Source organism: Ambystoma mexicanum, chromosome 13 (genome assembly GCF_040938575.1).
Source record: "Ambystoma mexicanum isolate Mex_15411 chromosome 13, UKY_AmexF1_1, whole genome shotgun sequence".
In the NCBI taxonomy this organism is placed as follows: Eukaryota; Metazoa; Chordata; class Amphibia; order Caudata; family Ambystomatidae; genus Ambystoma; species Ambystoma mexicanum.
The window spans coordinates 138,162,658-138,180,307 of NC_090938.1; the positions used below are offsets into that span (position 1 = coordinate 138,162,658).

At 45.4% G+C, this 17,650-nt stretch overlaps 1 protein-coding gene across 3 annotated transcripts in view; it reads right to left on the reverse strand.

The window, feature by feature from the left end:
- Positions 1-6,914: 6,914 nt before the first annotated feature.
- The window catches only part of ZNF76 (zinc finger protein 76), a 284,758-nt gene continuing 274,022 nt past the window's right edge, over positions 6,915-17,650 (reverse strand). For all 3 annotated transcript variants that reach the window (XM_069633474.1, XM_069633472.1, XM_069633473.1), the window contains one exon: positions 6,915-9,260. In XM_069633474.1, coding sequence (XP_069489575.1) covers positions 9,135-9,260 — 126 coding nt within the window. In that variant the 3' untranslated portion in view covers positions 6,915-9,134. The remainder of the gene's footprint in view (positions 9,261-17,650) is intronic.

The window sequence follows — 17,650 nt, forward strand, 5'->3', positions numbered from 1 at the left end:
AGCGGTTCTGGGAGTACCTGGAGGCGTAATCTTGGCATTGGGTGTTCTCCAGAGTTGCGAACAGGTCGATCTCTGGGAAGCCCCATTCGGCGAAAATGTTGGAAAAAATGTCTTTGTGTAGTCGCCATTTGTACTCTGCGGGCAGAGTAAAGTCTCTGCTGCATTCATCTGCCAGAAGATTGAGTTCCCCTGGTACATGTTGAGATAACAGGAACATGTGTTTGAGAGCCCACTTCCAGATGTTCTGGGACAGCTTGGACAGTCCTGGATAGTGAGTGCCCCCTTGCTTGTTTAGGTAGTACATGGCTGTGGTGTGTCTGTGAGGACCAGCACTGTCATCCCTTGTAGGTGTGTCTGGAAAGCCTTCAGTGCTTTGAAGACTGCCAGCAGTTCCAGCAAGTTTATCTGTTTGGACGCCACACTCGGAGTCCAAACTTCGTGTGAAGTCTGATGGGATAGGTGAGCTCCCCATCCTGTGAGGGATGCGTCTGTGGTTAGAGTCGCTTCCACTGCGGGGGTGGCGAATGGTTTCCCCAACACAAGGTTTTCCTTCGACCACCATCGCAGCGAGAGAACCAAGGCCTGCGAGACCACCACTAGATCGTCCCATTGTCCGCTGGCCTGACACCACTGGCTGTTGAGCCACTCTTGCATTGGGCGCATGCGCAGGTGCGCGTAAGGTACCAAATAAGTACCAAATAAATACATGACGCAATCATTCCTATCAGTCGCATGGCTTTGCGTACCATCATTTCTCAACCGGCTACATATTGAGGGATCTGAAACAGCATATTTTGGACCCTCTCGTTGGAGGGGAAGACGAGGCCGTCCTTTGTTCGAATTAGAGCCCCTAGGAATTGCTTGACTTGGCTGGGGTCTAGACTGGACTTCTTCTCGTTGATGGAGAAGCCCAGGTGGAACAAAAGGTCTACAGTCTTTTGGGTATTTGAGAAGCATGTTTCGAAAGAATCCCCCGTTATCAGTCATCAAGGTAAGGGTAGAGTGGAATGGACAACATGCGCAGGTGTGCCACTGCCAGTACCTTTGTGAATACCCACTGCGCTGAAGCTATGCCGAAGGGTAGCACCTTGAACTGATAGTGTTTGCCTTCTATCATGAACCTGAGGTAATTTCTATGCGCTGGCAACATTGAAATATGAAAGTATGCATCTTTCATATCCAGTGTTGCCATGTAATCCCGTGTGAGCAGGGGGATTACCTCCTGCAAAGTCACCATAAGAAATTTCTGAGATTTTACGAATTTGTTCGCTGGGCGCAGATCTAGTACAGGGTGCGTGGTTAAATTCTTTTTGGGTACAAGGAAGTACACTGAATAAATACACTCTGTTACCTGTGATAGAGGCACAACCTCTATTGCTCCTTTTTCCAGTATCAGTTCGACTTCCTGAAGAAAGATGGAGAGTTGTTCCGGTGAAAGGCGTCTTCCCCTTAGGGGTCTGAATGTTGGGGACCGACTGAATTCGATGCAGTAACCGTGGGCTATTGTTGACAGTACCCAGCGGTTTGTGGTAATTCCCTCCCATGCTTGTAGGAATGATGTGAACCGGCCCCCGACCGGAGATGCATGGGAGGGGACCCGAACTTTCGGGTCATTTGCTTTGGTAGCCGGGGAGCCTCTGGGAGTGGGGCCCCGATGTTGTCCTCTCTGTGCATATTGTCCACTGGTTCCCTGAGCGGAGGACCAGTTGCTTGTTGAGGAGTATTGTTCTTGTTGTTGTTGGTTTTGTCGTTGGCCACGAAAAAAAGCATTTGTTGCCGTAACCTCGCCTATTAGGAGCTCTTGTGATTTGGTCCAGAGTCTTCAGGGTTTCAAATTCTTTCTTAGCTGTCTCCAGTGCGTCGTCAACCGCTTTGCCAAAAAGGTTTGAGTCTTCAAGGGGTTTGTTGATGAGGGACGCATGGGTTTCTGGCTTAAAACCTGAGTTCCTGAGCCAAACATGAAGCTTAAGAAGTACCCCCCGGACTAGTGACCGGCCAGCCGTTTCCGCAGCATCTAGCATGTTCTTAATGATGCTTTGGTTTACCCGAGTACCTTCTGCCACAATGGCTAACAACCGGGTTCGTAAGGGCTCAGGAGCTTCTTGTAGGCCTTTGCGTAACATTCTCCATTGGGCATCAGCGTCGCTTGCCAACAAAGGATTGTTGTTGGCAATCCGTGTGGAGAAAGCCACTGAGGATATAATCCTCTTTCCCAAGGCATAAAGCGTCTTCCCCTCCCTGTCTGGGGGTGCTTCGCTAGTAGATAGCGGAACCCATGCCCTTTTCCTCGTGGTAGTTACTACCAAGGAATCAGGTATGGAGTGGCCCCTAATATAAAGGGGGTTTGACGGGTTCACACCTCTAACCAATGCAGGTGTGGATAAAGATGGGACGAGGCGACTCTTGACTGAGACAAGAAGGGGCATGGCCTGACTAGTAGGTGGTTTTTCTTTAATTATTTTCTCTACAAAGTCTACTGCTGGAGTAGTTTCCCCTAAGTCAATATCAAAATGTGCTGCCGCCTTGCGTAGCAGTGCGTTGAAAGTGGGTTGGTAATCCACAGGTGACTGGTCTGTGACCGGTGTGGTCCGAGGAGAGGACAGATCTAAAACGTCAGGGTCTGTTGACGCCCCTGGAGACTGCCAGGGCTGTGAACCACCTATGTCTGGGTTTTCTTCAAAGTCTCTTCCACCTATGTCTGGGTCTTCTTCAAAGTCCTCTACAGGGTCTTGGAGATCCTCAGCATTTAAGAACTCTTCATCTTCGTGAAAATGTGGGTCCTCTTCAGTGAGGTCACATGTATTAATTTCCTCTTGAACTGGGTCAAAGAGTCTTGGATATTTGGTCCTAGGGTCTTCATGGAGTATCTCTCTTGGCCTTTTGGGTGTAACGTGTTCAGGGGTGGACATAAACCTATCTAGTTTGTCCATACACAACTGAAATCTTTCCATAGTCCACTGGGATAACCCTGAACTGTCTAGTGGCGGAAAGGTGTGCTCCTCCTCCTCTAGGCGTCGAGATCTGTCCCATAGCGTGGAGGATATACCCACTTCGCCCTCTGAGAAACCTTCTTGTGGCCCGGACACTGGGGATCTATCTTTAGGTCTTCCCTTCAACTGGGGGCGGAGGGAAAGAAGTTCTGGCATACCTTCTGTAGATTTCGGCGTCTCTCCGGCCTTGTGAACGGGTGTCGTCGCCTCTTTCGCCGTCTGTCTGTGAGCGTCAGTGGAGACTATCCTAGCCAAACTTTCGACTAGTTTGTCCGTCGAGGGCTGGCCATGAACGGTTTTCGGCAGCGCCGGAACCTTTTCGCCGACGGTCGCTCTCTTACGAGGCGTTTCGTCTGACGTTTTGGTGGTAGCGCCCTTAATTGTAGGCAGCCCAGTCGCTAGTCGTGCATGCGGCGAGAGCTGGCGACCCTTACAGTCAGAGCAGGTTGCCGGTAGATTCGGCGTCTCCGTTGGCACTGGGGCTTTCTTCGACTTGGTCGAGGAAGGGTTGTGTGTCGTGTCTCTAGTTTTTACTTTTCCATGTGCGTCGGCGTCACCGGGGTGTACATCCCCATAAGTAGGGCATGAGCTGAACTTTTCGGGGCCAGGGACAGACACGGAGGAGCGGGAGTGCTCCTTAGCGAGGTCGACAATCTCTGATACGGAGGTAGCGTTATCACTGTCCCCCTGGTCACATTCGGCGGCGGTTGAGGAATCGGCCTTCGACATAGCATAGACTGCCCACCTTTTGACCCTGCGGTCCCTCAAAGTTTTTGGACTAAGGAGTTTCCAGGCCGCACGGCCGGCCTCGTTGTGGTCGAGTGGTAAGCAGCGGTTACACCGCTTATGCTTACCCCTCTAAATATAAAAGGAGTCCTCTCCATAGCTGAGGATGTGATAAGTGATAACGACCCCGAAGAAAGGGGGGGGGGGGAAGAGAAAGGCATTCTAGAAGAAAAAGAAATGTCCCCAACAACCCCCACTCTCCCTACTGTGTAGGCCAGCGAGGCCGGGTCACGTGTTCGGCAGCGCCGATAGGATCACCTCCGTCGAAACCACTGCCGTCGAAGATCGTGACTCATGCAGGGAAGTTGCTTAGCCGTCGAAAGAGGGCTGGGGGCGTATTGATTATGGATAACTGACAAAAAACGACCAAGGGACGAATAAATGTTAATTGCAATGTCTCTTATGAGCACCCCATAAGGCAACCAGTATTCTGGGCGGAAAAAAACAATCTGAGGGACCTCGACACGTGAGGGATTTTGGGTACACTACACGTCACTATAGGGATATTATTACAGACACGCCTATGGTCGACGTCCCCTTTTCGACTTTCGAAAAATAAGATGCAATACTCTGCAGTGACCACTGGATGTAGGACTATGCACAGCATGCGATTCTAAGCAGATTAACAAACATCAGAAATATAAGCTTTAATTCCGTGAAAGGTTTAAATAAAACCAATTCACAGTGGTAGGAATAAAAAAGGAAGGTGCATGTTGGCATGTATAGGTGAGCACAGATATAATTGAGGTTGTTGTGCTGCGAGTTATACATTCTGCAAAACCAAATTCAAGTGGAAAATGAAGGCGTGCCAACAGGCCCTTTATACAAGACCTCACTCAGAAGGCAGACAGGATACTTCAGTTAAAAATAAAAAGCCTTTGCAGACTTTAGGGCTCTGCTGGAGAAACCATACATGTCTCACAGGCACTGAGACAGTGTTCAGAGCAATAGATGAGCTCGCACACTGTGAGAAACATCCAGATATACGGTCCCAACATGCTTTGGCATTCCAAGCGGTCACAGCAGTGGATGAATTCCATAATCCCCATGGCATGATGCCACATTAGCACTCACCGCAGGGAAGCCAACCAATCTGCTCCCTCCAACACTGGGCATGGACGGGCTAGGAAAGTCCATGCTACAGCAGATCTGTCTGGCTCCCTCACGCTACAGGGCTTACTGTACTCTACTGGCACCCCATTAGAATGGCAAGCATCTCCCTGAGCGCTCATAGTTCCCCTCTCAGTTTGCTGCCATGCTGCATCCTTCAATGTGCCAGGAAGGCTACCAACAAGGGACTGGCTCCCTAGTTCATCTGGTGGCCTTGTTTGAATAGGAAAACCTCCCCTGTGATCTAGGGGTGCATAGTCATGTGTTGGTCATGAAAGGGAACAGTTCTTTTTGTGCAAAAAAAACCCAACACATTAGCACCCAGCGCAAAATGTGGAAGTAACAGGGGCTCAAATCCACAACAGGGAGAAGCGAGCTTTGGAAATGGAAATAGTTGCTCTTGTTTTCCAATGGATACCATATAGTTAAGTAGTTGCCTGTCAGAATCAAAAGTATCAAGTTGCCTTGCCCCAAACTTTAAGAAATGATGTGTCCAACTACAGTTTAAAATTAGTGTTTGACCATGTTAAAAATCATGGTGTTATTTAATGCTATGTTCCATTGTCTTGACCCGACACCTTGTGTCCCCAGTTAGTTGTTGTAAAGGTAAACACTTTGGTGTGCTGTGGTGGTGGGGCTGTTACACACTCTAATGTGGACTACCCCAATGAACGCAATGTACCAACCAACTTCGGTGGGACCAAAACCGAACAACGCACCTCAAGGGACCACATCAATCCAGGCCTTAAGTAACTAAAAAGGCTCATATTAAATTTAGAATACACTACAAACTGCTCTAAACCACTCCCTGAGTATACAAGGATTAGACCCCAACCACCTTCCAAGCAAATCTCCCACTACCAGCATGCAAGGCTACTGAGACGAGCTAAGCAAAAAAGCCTCGAACCAACAAGATATCAAAGGCCAAGCTAAGCGCCAACCGGCCAGATCCCCAAGGTCTACTGCTTTGCAATACCCAAGCTCCGTAGGTTCAGAAAAGGAGGTCTGCAATCTGTGCCTCTCCAGATATTTTTAACTACAACTCCCATTATACCGCAAAAATTGACTGTTGGATAGGGCTGAACGGAGTTGTAGTTCAAAACACCTGGAGATCCAAAGATTGGCAACCCAAAGGCTGTAGACCCCCTGGTCTACCAAAATCACTGACAAAAGATGACGACATTCTGAAAGATTGTCAAAACCTAACTTTCCAAACAGGCCTTTGGCTAACTGAACATCAAGATGATCTGTGGACAAGATGACCTGTGCCAGTAAAGTTTGAGTGAATTCAGAGCAAGCTCAGGAAACATCCCAATGCACCGGTGAGTGAGTTTACTGTATACCCGTAGTATATTACTAGACTAACAACGTAGACCATTCAAAGCAATGACCATGAAGCATCCTGATTTTGGATGGCATAACCTGACCAACATTTTCATTCATCACAAGTAAAGCACCAGCAATTCAGTCATGAGAGGACCCAGTACTGCAGCTCACTAGAATTCACTACTTGCTGAAAGTCCCAGAGCCCACGCTGCCAATCATGAAATGTTCCCAAAACCAGTGAGACCCTCACTTACAAATTTACTTGAAACAGTGTGACCCAAAAAGTCCTACCTCGAATTCTAAGATCATGCAACACAACACGTTTGAAAATTCCTTGCTTTAGGAGTAAAAAGACGGGTGGCTCCAGCTTCCCCGTAGCCGCACCATCGCTTTGGAACACTATGCCGGCACACATTAGAAGTGAGCAATCTCACCAAGGTTTCAAGAAAATGATCAAAACCTGGCTCTTTGACAAATTTGACTAATGTCCAAATTTCACCTTGCATCGGATATACTGTTTTATGTGTTTTTCTGCTTCAGTTAACCAAAGTGTTTGTAACAAGTATTCTTATGTAACTAACGCTGTGATGGGTTGGGCCGTTCAACAAACGCAATAAATAAATTCAATATGGGGGCCAAAGCGGTCATTTGGGCACAAGCTCCCTTTCCATTTAAAAATAGAAAAGAAAAAAGACAGACATCTAAAGAGAAAGTAGAAATTTTATTAAATAGACACATTTATTCCCACATTTTAGCCAATCAGATCTAAATATGAAAGTTGGAAATACATTGATACATTGCAGAAGGGAGTCTTCATTATCTCCAGCCAGGTTTACAGTTCAGCCAAGGGGAGGAAGGTAACAGTAATTTGTTACAGGGCAATGAGGCCACCATCACCAGCGTTCGGGCTAATGGGTCAGTCCACAGGTTAACACGCTTGCAAGGCCATGGAAATCAATTGCAAGAGTGCAGTCCCTTCCAACATGAGCATCACACACCCTACGTCACCACTGATACCGGTAGCCTGCAGAAAACTACAGTACAACTCTGCAAAACACCCTGAGCACGGATATCTTCCGTAGTCCAGATTTTCAACACAATGGGAAGAATTGCACACCCTGCCTACACATGCACTTGAAGCCTCTCCCTGGTGACATGCTTGGCATAGGTAGGCCTGAGCTAATAGGGGAAGGTCTAGCAATAAAGGAGTCCAGAGGAGTGCCCAAACTGAAATAAAGAGAGAGGCAGAGAAGTGGGCAAGGCTTACCAAGGACAGGCTTAGCTGGGAAAGCCTTGGGTTTGTGGTCAGGATGCACATGGCTCATAAGGCCAAATCTCCCCAGGGTAAGGATGAAAATGGTGATCATGAAAGAGCACCAAGGACAGATTTACAGAAGGTGAACTAGCAGTGAGTGGCAGTAGAGCACCACAGAAGGAAGCTAAGCAGAAAGGAGCTCGATGCAGTCTTTCAGGATTGATATCACTGAAGATGACACACAGATTACAGAAAGTAGTACAGGGCCTAGCAGGAGGACCCTACAAGAGGGCCTTTTAGGCATGGGATTGAAGACCAGTCCATTGATCCCAGATATCCAACCCATGTGGAGGACCGGGAGATGTCTTTGAAGCGTGAAGGGTGGGACAGCCGAGAGTGCTGCATCGTATGTGAAGAGTGTGCAGCAAGCAGACACTGAGCAATGGACTCACAGGTCCTATCAGAAGGATATAGAGTAGATAGTTCTGTGAAGGGAGCCGGGAAAAATGTTGTGAAAATGTATCAGTTATACACTCCAAGCACAGAGGATGCATGTTCGGGCGTTCACTACATATGTCAGGTTCTGAGAAGCTTCCACACACTGGGCAAGAAACTTCCTTTAAACAGTGCCTATGTTGGGGGATCTCTGATTGCTGTTCACGTACCAATGAATTATCTGAACACTGTTCTACTGACACATAGCCACAAGCCCCATCGTTAGCAGAATCCACTGTACTTAGAAAATAGTTATTCTACAGATTCCTCTAAAGCGCTTAGACACTAAGCTTGAGGCTTTCAACGCAAAATGTAATTGAGGTGATATCCTAGGAGACAATCTGGTGGACAACAAGGATTCCTTTATGCAGGAAGTTAATCTCCAACCTTTGTAAGAAGTCCACTAATGTTGGCTCTGAGTTCAGCAATTATTGCCAAGCTCCTCAGAACCACTTGCCCGAGAGACAGGCAACATTTCACTGTTTGCATCCATTTGCGTGCACTTCTCTGAACCTCTGGTGATGCATTCATTAGGCCTTGAACTTGCTGGCATGAATCACTTCTTTTTTCTATTACCACAAGAAACAGTTTCTGAATGTCCACCCCTTTGCTACTGTTCCACAGATCTCTGATCCCACTGTCAGCCTCCTTCTCCAATGGCAACGGCTTTCACAGCCTCAGCATTCATCAGTGAATGCTCTTCCCATCTTCTCAGCCAGCTGTGAAGTTTTTTGCAGTCTCAAATGACACTGCTAAAGTGTTCTTGAGTCTTATGGACCACTGGTGATGACCGCTCTGCCAAGCTCTGCCCTCACAGCTGATGGCTCTGAATATCTGAGCATTTATTGGGGACAGCTCTTCCAGTCTTGGAACCTATTGAAACAGTTCCTCCAGTCAGACTCGAATAGGGCCCAACTGTCTCATTCTCAGAATCTGCAGGTCATGGCTCTTCCAGTCTAAGTATCCGATGGACTAGCGATGGAACTTTTAGTCTAGGTATCCACAGATAATGGCTCTTGCGGTTTTTGCCACCCCCTGAAGAGAGAATTTCCAGGCCCTCCACCCAACGGTGGCATTTCTTTTGGTCTCAACACTCAATGGTGTTGGAGCCTCTATTCATTTAATCGTGAGAACATCCGTCTCTGCAGTCATTGGTAAAATTGCCTCCCATATCAGCACCCATTAGTGGCAGCATCAGATCCCTCCTCTTCATCCTCGTCTTCCTCCCCCTCTTCGTCTTCTTGAATCTGTGCATTTGCAAGTTCGATGGCATCGTCCAGAGTGCGCTCCACCTGAAGCTTTAAGAGAACACAAGGAAAGTTTACTTCCAAAAACAGAATCAAGACACATACAAAACCAATTTGAGAATACTCAGGTGCTACGTCGGAAGTGAACGGTCTGACAATGCTATAGCTTGAGGATGGACACGGAAAGGGGAATGTGAGCAATGTATGTGCAGGGAGGCGGCAGTGAGAGGGATAGGATGCAATCTGGATCTTGCCCAGAAGCATTTCACAGCATCCAACACATTCCCCATCTCTTAAAATAAAGCTAGGGAGTACAACTCTCAATGCATCCACTGTCCCATAGCATCACTTATCGCAGACCACAACGACTCCTGCTTAGCATCTTTTAAAATGTTTCAAATGCTTTTACAGTTGTACAATCCAGCTCACAATCCCTAAACATCGTTGTAAACACCAGAGGACAATGATCAGCATAATGAACACTTATTCAGCAAGTATGTAAAGATTATAAAATCCATTAGGCCCTGTATCTAGAAGATATGAAAAACATTGTTTTTTAAATCTTGTGGGGGGGGGCTTGGTTGGGGTGGGGGCGATTTATGAAGGTTGGTTTTCGTCGTTCATAAAGGTTCAAGGTTCTTCTCAGCAACCCGAGCAAAAGCCTATAGTAGGGGTACAATTTTATTTTCGCTGTTGAAGCAATATCTTGTGGGAAACAGTGATGAAAACTCAACAGCTAGACTTTCGATTTGCTCTCTCGTAGGTCACACTTTTTATCTTTTAAAACAAATATGCCCACTGAGACTCAGACTGCACCTGGCTGAATAAGACACCCAACCTGCCATCATTCGGACTGTCAGTACTGAGAAACTATGTTTCCCTTAGTCTTTTGACTGTGGTTTTTTCTGTTAACTTTTTATCATTGCACAATGCATCTTCCAATGCAGCGCAATGGGGTTTCTTTTGCATGACCCTAGACTACACTCAAAGGGATGTTCTGGTTAACTGAGGTGTGCCTAAGGACAGACTGGCGGCAACAGTTACCTTTTCATACTTTTTGTTAGCCTTACTGCGTTTGGAACCAACAGTGGCTAGTGCCCAAACATGGCCGTTCCACAAGGAGGTTTAAATACCTTTTCTTGTGTGAACGACTGTTCAAGAATAGGAAAGTGAAATTGACTTTACTTACCTTTTCTCTTTGTAGGTCCAGCACACCCCATCTTACATGGAGTGCTGGGGGGTTACTTAGTAGCCCCTTTTTCTACTCACTCATGTAACATTTTTTATGTTACTCTCACTACTTTAAATAGCTGGTGGCAGTGGTTTAAGTTTCCTACAATTGTGCTTTTCTACCACAGGCTGAATCCTCAGCTAGAATATAGTACCCACGGGTGACCATTGTGTCAAGAAGGCTGCAGTCTTCTTCTTTCGTCATTTCTTGGTGAGGTCTTTCTTGGGTTTTATTCTGCGTGCCAAAATGGGAGAAACCTGTTTAAAAGGTGACGGTTTTGGTCCTAAAGACAGAGTCGACCACTGGGAAGAACACCCCGACTAAGAAACCCTGAACAAAGCTTGCTGCTTCCTCCTGGACTGTTTAACTTGCCCGGTGAAGCCCTGCTGCTGTGCTGAAACTCTTTTTTCTGATCGACAAGAGATGCTCCAGAAAGGACGACGACTTCTCTTGGGTTAGTGGGACCAACTAACCCAGAGACTAACTTTGCTGGAAGATATTCCCCAACTGGCCGTAATTCTTGGCTGCTGCAGGAACAGAGTGCCAGGGGTCGAGAAATCCATAGTCGAGTGCAACGTCTATAAGCCGGCCAAATGCTCCAGGAGTCTCCCGAGGCCCCCCCAAAGCAGGGTGACTAGTCACCTCACCCGAGTGACGGAAGCCCAACTGGTGTCCAAGATCTGCGGTGGTGCTGTCTACCGAGCATTGAAATCGTGAAGTGGCGCTGATATGAAAAGAGCCCATAGCTGCCGCCAACCTTCGAATTGCTGTGCAGGAGGAGTCCACACATCCTCCCTCTTGTCCCCACAACTGAGGGCCAGGAACACCAGATCTGCAACACTGCAACCTGAAAGAAGACAGCTGGACCACTCTTCTTATAACCAAAGGTACTGTTCTGTCTAGGGGTACTTACCTCTTTGTAGCTTTGCTCTTCTCAGTTGAGACTTGCAGTAGCTTCTTTTCTGGAGTTCATTGCAGCACTAACTTTTCACAAGTGTAACAGCTTGTGACCCTTCAAGTGATTTTTCTGCAACAAACTAACTTTGTGCAAGACATGTACTATTTAAGAAGTGCCTCAGCTCGATAGACTTTGCTCCAATTGATTTTGGCGGTCCTGGCTCCCTGCAGATTCCATTGACTGCAATCATAGGTGATGCATTGGTTTTAAACTAATATTGCTGGGATGGGTTTTTATCTAGACTTCATTGGATGATTTAAAATGCTCACATGCTCTGAGAACGTTTTTAACCTTTTTCCTTCCTCTAACCTTTCCTTTCTACCAACCTCAGAATTTACATCCTCTAACCTTTCCTTTCTACCAACCTCAGAATTTACAGAGTGCAAAAGTGAAATATAAATACCATTACTGTCCTAGTTTGTGAAGTCACCTCAGCATGTAGGAAGTGTGTATGAAGCATCTCTAAAGAGTATCTACTTGCGTTGTATTGATTCTGAGAAAGTATTTTGAAGTGTATTTTAATTGTTGCACACTGCCGTTTTAAAGAAGGCTTATTTCAAAATAACTTAAATAATTATTTTAACTACAAACCTTGAGCATAAGTATTACTTGGCTACTTGTATTGGTGGATTTCATTGCTACACCTCTACAGCTCACTTTTACCCCTCTTGAGATAAGTCTGGCTGCTCAGTCACACTACCAACTTGTGTAGTACAGACAGGGGTCTGCAACCTTTGGCTCTCCAGATGTTTTGGACTACAACTCCCATTACTCCTAACCATCATATTCAATGGTGAGTGGCCATGGCAGTTGTAGTCCATAACATCTGAAGAGCCACAGGTTGCAGACCCCTGCATACCAATCAGTGGGTTACCCAATACCAAGAGAACAAGAATTATTGTGTAGTCTCCCACAGGGTTACTTTAACACGAAAAAGGGCAAGACAACTGTATGCAAATTCTCTGTAGCACAAAAGAGAGCAATCACAGTCAATGGGTGGCTCATGGAGAATTAGGTTATTATAAAAGACGGAAGGAAACAATGAGTTTCTAACTAAACCTGCCTAGTCCCCATTTGTGTCTATACAACACTGATGGGCCGCTTATCAAACAGGGACAGGAAAAGAGGGTAAAGAGAATTTATTTTTGAAGAAACTATTACAATCTAAGCGATTATTTCAACCCCATTGGTCCATCGCCACACATATTCATGCAGAAATGTACATAAAAATGAGTGTTAAAAAAAGAACCCCCTATGGCAGTGCTTTCAGCTTTCTATTTGTGGGTACTCAGTAATTTAATATCCCATATACAAGCTGAAAAAAACCAGGGAGACTTAGGTTAAAACACCAACACAGGTCTAAACACCCACCAGGAAAACGTAAGCCAAGTAAAGTAGCACTCTCTGCTGGGGAAAGACACATGGTGAAGACAAACACATACACCCGAAGCGTCTGAAATTATCAAAGGCAGATGGGCAGCGCACAGGGTTACTACATAAATTCTTGCCCAAACCGTAACATGCTTTCCCGCGCCTATTCGAGTGCTCTGAGTGCTGCAGCATTAATTCTTGCATTATTCGTCGAGAAGCCGTTGCACAAAGCTTCCAACACCAATTTGAATTCCTCTTGCTCCTGGGCACCAGCGACCAGATCAAAAGGTGGGAAACCTTACCTCAGGCGACCCTCTGACGACCCGCCAAGTATGAAGACAAACTGGAGTACGGGTGGTCAGTAGTAACAATATTTACTTGCCCTCCTTTCTCCACCCTTGAAAAGTTTTTAGAACTTTTAAAAATGTTACACTTGTTTGGCTTTGGCACAACTTTTTGCTAAAAACCCTCCGAAAGCTGGGAACTCTTTCATTCAGTAGAATACTACTTGATCTAACTTTTGGACCCATCTTCACATCCCTAGGACCTTTCTCCCAATATTTCCCCTAACTCCTATACCACTGGAAAACTTTGCGAACCTTTGGGCACAAGGCCCCATACAACTTGGGGTTGGACTTCTAAAATTAGGATTGCAATTCCTGTGGACAGTTGGTACTGGCCTAATCACTTACCTGCAAAGGAAGGTATTGGGTGTGGGATTGTTTTATTTTGCACCAACTACAGTGACTGTATATGTGTTTTATAGTGTTAAGTATTGTGTGACAATATTACTTGCCATTAGTGATTTTTCATAGTATGTTTTCTGAGCCAAAAATAAATGCGTTATTTTTATAACTAACGGTAATTCTTGGTGTTTCACTGTGTGGACCCATGGCAGACCCATAGCCCAGCTCATCTCTCCAGAGATTTAGCCTTGGCCTCACTCCATGCTACCTTCATTGATTGGTTTGACTAAAATCCCAGAAGTTGCTCCTTGTTCACTATAACAAGAGTGGCCTCCTAAACATATGTCCACCAGACCAGCGTTTAGAAATCCATTCTAACAATGATCAAATCTCAAATCAGTCAAGCAGGTTGCCCATGCCACAATCAGGACCACAGTGTGCCACATAAACCCTCCTCATTAGGGGCTGAAGGTCATTGCTAGAATACATTATGCCAACAATGGCAGTCTCTTAATACTGGGCAAACTGCCTACAGAAATCTTTATGGGAAGCCAGGTGTTTAGATTTTCACAATCAACTCTGGGGTGGATTCTGAGAGGCTAATCTATTATGGCATACAGTAAAGACAGTGGTGTCTAGACAAAACAAGTTAAGGTAAAGCAGTAAAACGTTAGGCTTAGACTCAGGAGGGTGAGAGTGATCTAAGGTTATAATGAGAGGCACAGAAAGCACTATAATAATTCAGGTTAGATAGATGTACAAAAAGTAGGCTTTGAATTAATTCTAAGCAATTAAAAATCTAATGTAAATATCGCATAACTACTATCATATAAATACCGAACTGAACACCACCTGCTAAGTGTTAAATAATATTGCTTTTCAACATATACCTAACACAGACCGTTTACAAAATACAAGATACACAGGACAGACAACGCAGGAAGGCTGCCTACAAGAACTCTAGGAATGGATTAAAACCAACAGCCTCAAACTCAACCAGGGCAAAACAGAATTAATGATCATATCCAAAAGCGGGGAAAATAATCACTACATCCCATGGCCAACGGAACTAGGAACAGCACTGACTCCATCAATGTTAGTGAAGAACCTGGGAGTCTTAATGGACAATGAACTAACACTTGAGCCACAAGAAAATGCTATAATCAAGAAATCGGTCTTCCTCCTACATGCGGTAAAAAGGAACCTACCATTCCTCTCTTTCACCCACAAAACACTCACCATCATCGCACTCATGTTCAGAGTAGACTATGCCAACAGCCTATACCTTGGAATGCCATAATGACTATTAAAGAAACTTCAGCGTATCCAAAACACGGCGGCCAGACTCCTGCTCAAACTACCGCAAAGAGAACACATTACCCCAGCACTGAAAATGCTACACTGGCAACAGAGCGATCCACGGCCAAGGACCAGAGTTCCTAAACAAGACAATAACGGTTTACCATTCTACAAGACTACTCAGATCAAGCAACGATATTCGCTTGGAACTAAAACCATAAAATAAAAGAACATTCCGAGGATCATCTTTCTCTCACGTGGCAGCAATAACCTGGAATTACCCACCAAAAAATATACGCAAAACAAGGGATCATCTGGAATTCCAAAAACTACTCAAAACGTGGTTCTTTATTCCGGAACCAGAAGGAACCTACTAGGAAGTTTAGACCCAGCCAGAAACAAGATTCTTGTTAAGGAAAATTCTCAAAAGTTTGCTAATTCCCTTCTAACTTAGAGAACCCCAGCTCTTTTTCTGGACTTTAGGCCTTTTACATTTCTAACCTGGAGAGAGTGAACCCTTTTTTTCACACCCTCATGTATTTTAATTGTGATTTTGACTGTGTTTCTTTTAACTTTGGAGTCTGAAAAACTTCATAGGCATCGTCTTTTACATTGCGACACACAGCACCTTCAGTGCAGTGGCACAGGGAAGTCTTAGATTTCCCAAAGGTTCAAATTACTTCTCTTGGTGAAATTACTGTTTCGAAGAGCAGTGAAGTGAAATTGACTTTACTTACATTTTGTAACTTTCTAGACCTAGCACACACCATTTTACAATAAGGTGCTGTTACCAAGTATCCCTTTTGTCTAGTTTCTCATGTAACATTTTTATGTTGCCCTTTCTTCTTTTTTCACCATTTATTGTTGGAAAGGTCCCTCGAGATTTACTCGGCCTGCCAAACCAGGTTTGGTCCCTTTGTTCGTTTTGTTTTTGGCAGGATTCACGAGTGAAGCCCGCCTCTGGCTCCAGTATGACTGGCAGGGACAGGAAGTGAGGAAGGTGTCCGAAACTCCCTATGCTTAATCCCCTTGGTTACAGGTCCAGCAAGGAGAGCCACCCTGCTGTGTGATTGACAGCTAAACTGGAATGAATGGGAGAAACTTGCATAAAAGGCGAGGCTTTTTGGCTTGGAAGGCAGAGTCGACCACTGGACGAAAGAATCCGAAGAAGAACTTAGAAGAGACGCTTGCTCCAGCTCCTTGGACCGTTGGTTTGCCCGGTGAAGCCCTGCTGCTGTGCTGATGCTCCAAATTTGCCTCCACTAGAGAAGCCTTGCAAGGACGACTTCTCCCCTGGAGTTGGTGGGAGCAATCAACACCACATCTGGACATCCTCTTGAAGCTGGTTGTATTTCCACTGTTGCTGGAACCGAAGCGCCAGGGAGAGGAACACCAGATTGTGTGCATTGCTTTTAAGTCGGATCCAAGCACCAGGAAGATCCTCCGGACTTCCCTGAAGCAGGACTGACCAAGCCTGAGCCACCTCAACAGAGTGATGATCCCCAGATGCAAGGAAAGTCTAGAGTGGTATCCGAGAACCGCATTGTTGCTATCTGCAGTAAGGCGCGAGGAGCTGAAACACTGAAGGACTGCTAAATTGAAGTTTGACCATTGCTCCCGCTGTCCGTCCCATTGCAGAGCAGAAGTGCCCAGACGTACTCCCTCTTGTCCCCACGACTGAGGCTCAGGAACAACAGGATCTACAGAGCTGTACAGGAACAGAGGCCAGCTGGAACCATTTCTTCTAACCAGAAGTACTGTAAAGTCTAAGAGAATTTACCTCTTGTTGTTTAGCCTTACTTGCTCTCAGTTGAGACCCATCTCGGTTATCTCGCTGAGTTGCTATAGCGTTGCCCCTCACAAGTTTCCCAGCTTGTACAAACATTTTCAAAAACCTTGTGCAAGACTTTTCACCTACCTACAAAGAAGATCTCCAGTTCCCCTTGACATTGTGCAATTAACATTGGCTGTCCTGGCTTCCTGAGTAACTCTTCTTACCACTGACTGTGCTTTATCTTTTCCCCAGGAAAAGGTTAATTTGCAGAACATTGGAAGGTTTCAAAAGTACTTATCCGTTTACAAATTATTTGTTAACCTTTGTTTTATTCCTACATCTAACCTTTGCACCAAACTCAGTATTGCTCTAAATGTACTCGCGATAAATCAATATCCGCAGTGTCCTAGCTATTTAAGTCAACTCGGGGTGTAGGAAGTGGCTGTGTGCCATCCCCAATGGGTATCATCTGAACTAAGAGTGCAATCTGAAGTATATTTTAATTGTTACATGTTTTGCTCCCTTCTGAAGAAGGCTTATACAAATGACTGTGAAATAATTTAATAATTGTTTTATCAAGAAACCTTGAGTGTATTTATTTAAATAACTGCTACTGTGATACTCTATCACAACATTACTGCTTACATTGACCCCTCTTGAGATAAGCCTGGCTGCTCAGCCACACTACCAACCTGTGTAGTTCCGACTTCTACCAAAGATTGCGTCCCTATTGCCAGGAGGTCAACGTTATTGTAGTGCACCCAAAGGGTAAGGCATGCAATCTTGCCTAACACTGGTGGGAGGCGGTGAGGATCAATTGTAGAGTTGTTACATAGAGTGTTTGCTTTACTTTACTTTTGTGCAACTAAAAACGTTCACAAGGCTAAGCTCCAGTAGGATAGCAATTGTGACATGTCTAATATGGATAACTTCAAGCAGGAAGCCCTGATCATTCGAACAGTAGATCAACTGAAAGATGTGTAGGGTCAGGAAACTCTCTGTTAAAGGAAAGAAAAACGAATTGATTACAAGGTTGTTAGATCACCAAAGGTTGAATAGTAGGCCTGTAACTCCTAATTCAGAAAATGTGGAAAATGATGAGGACGATAATTCAGAGTCTAA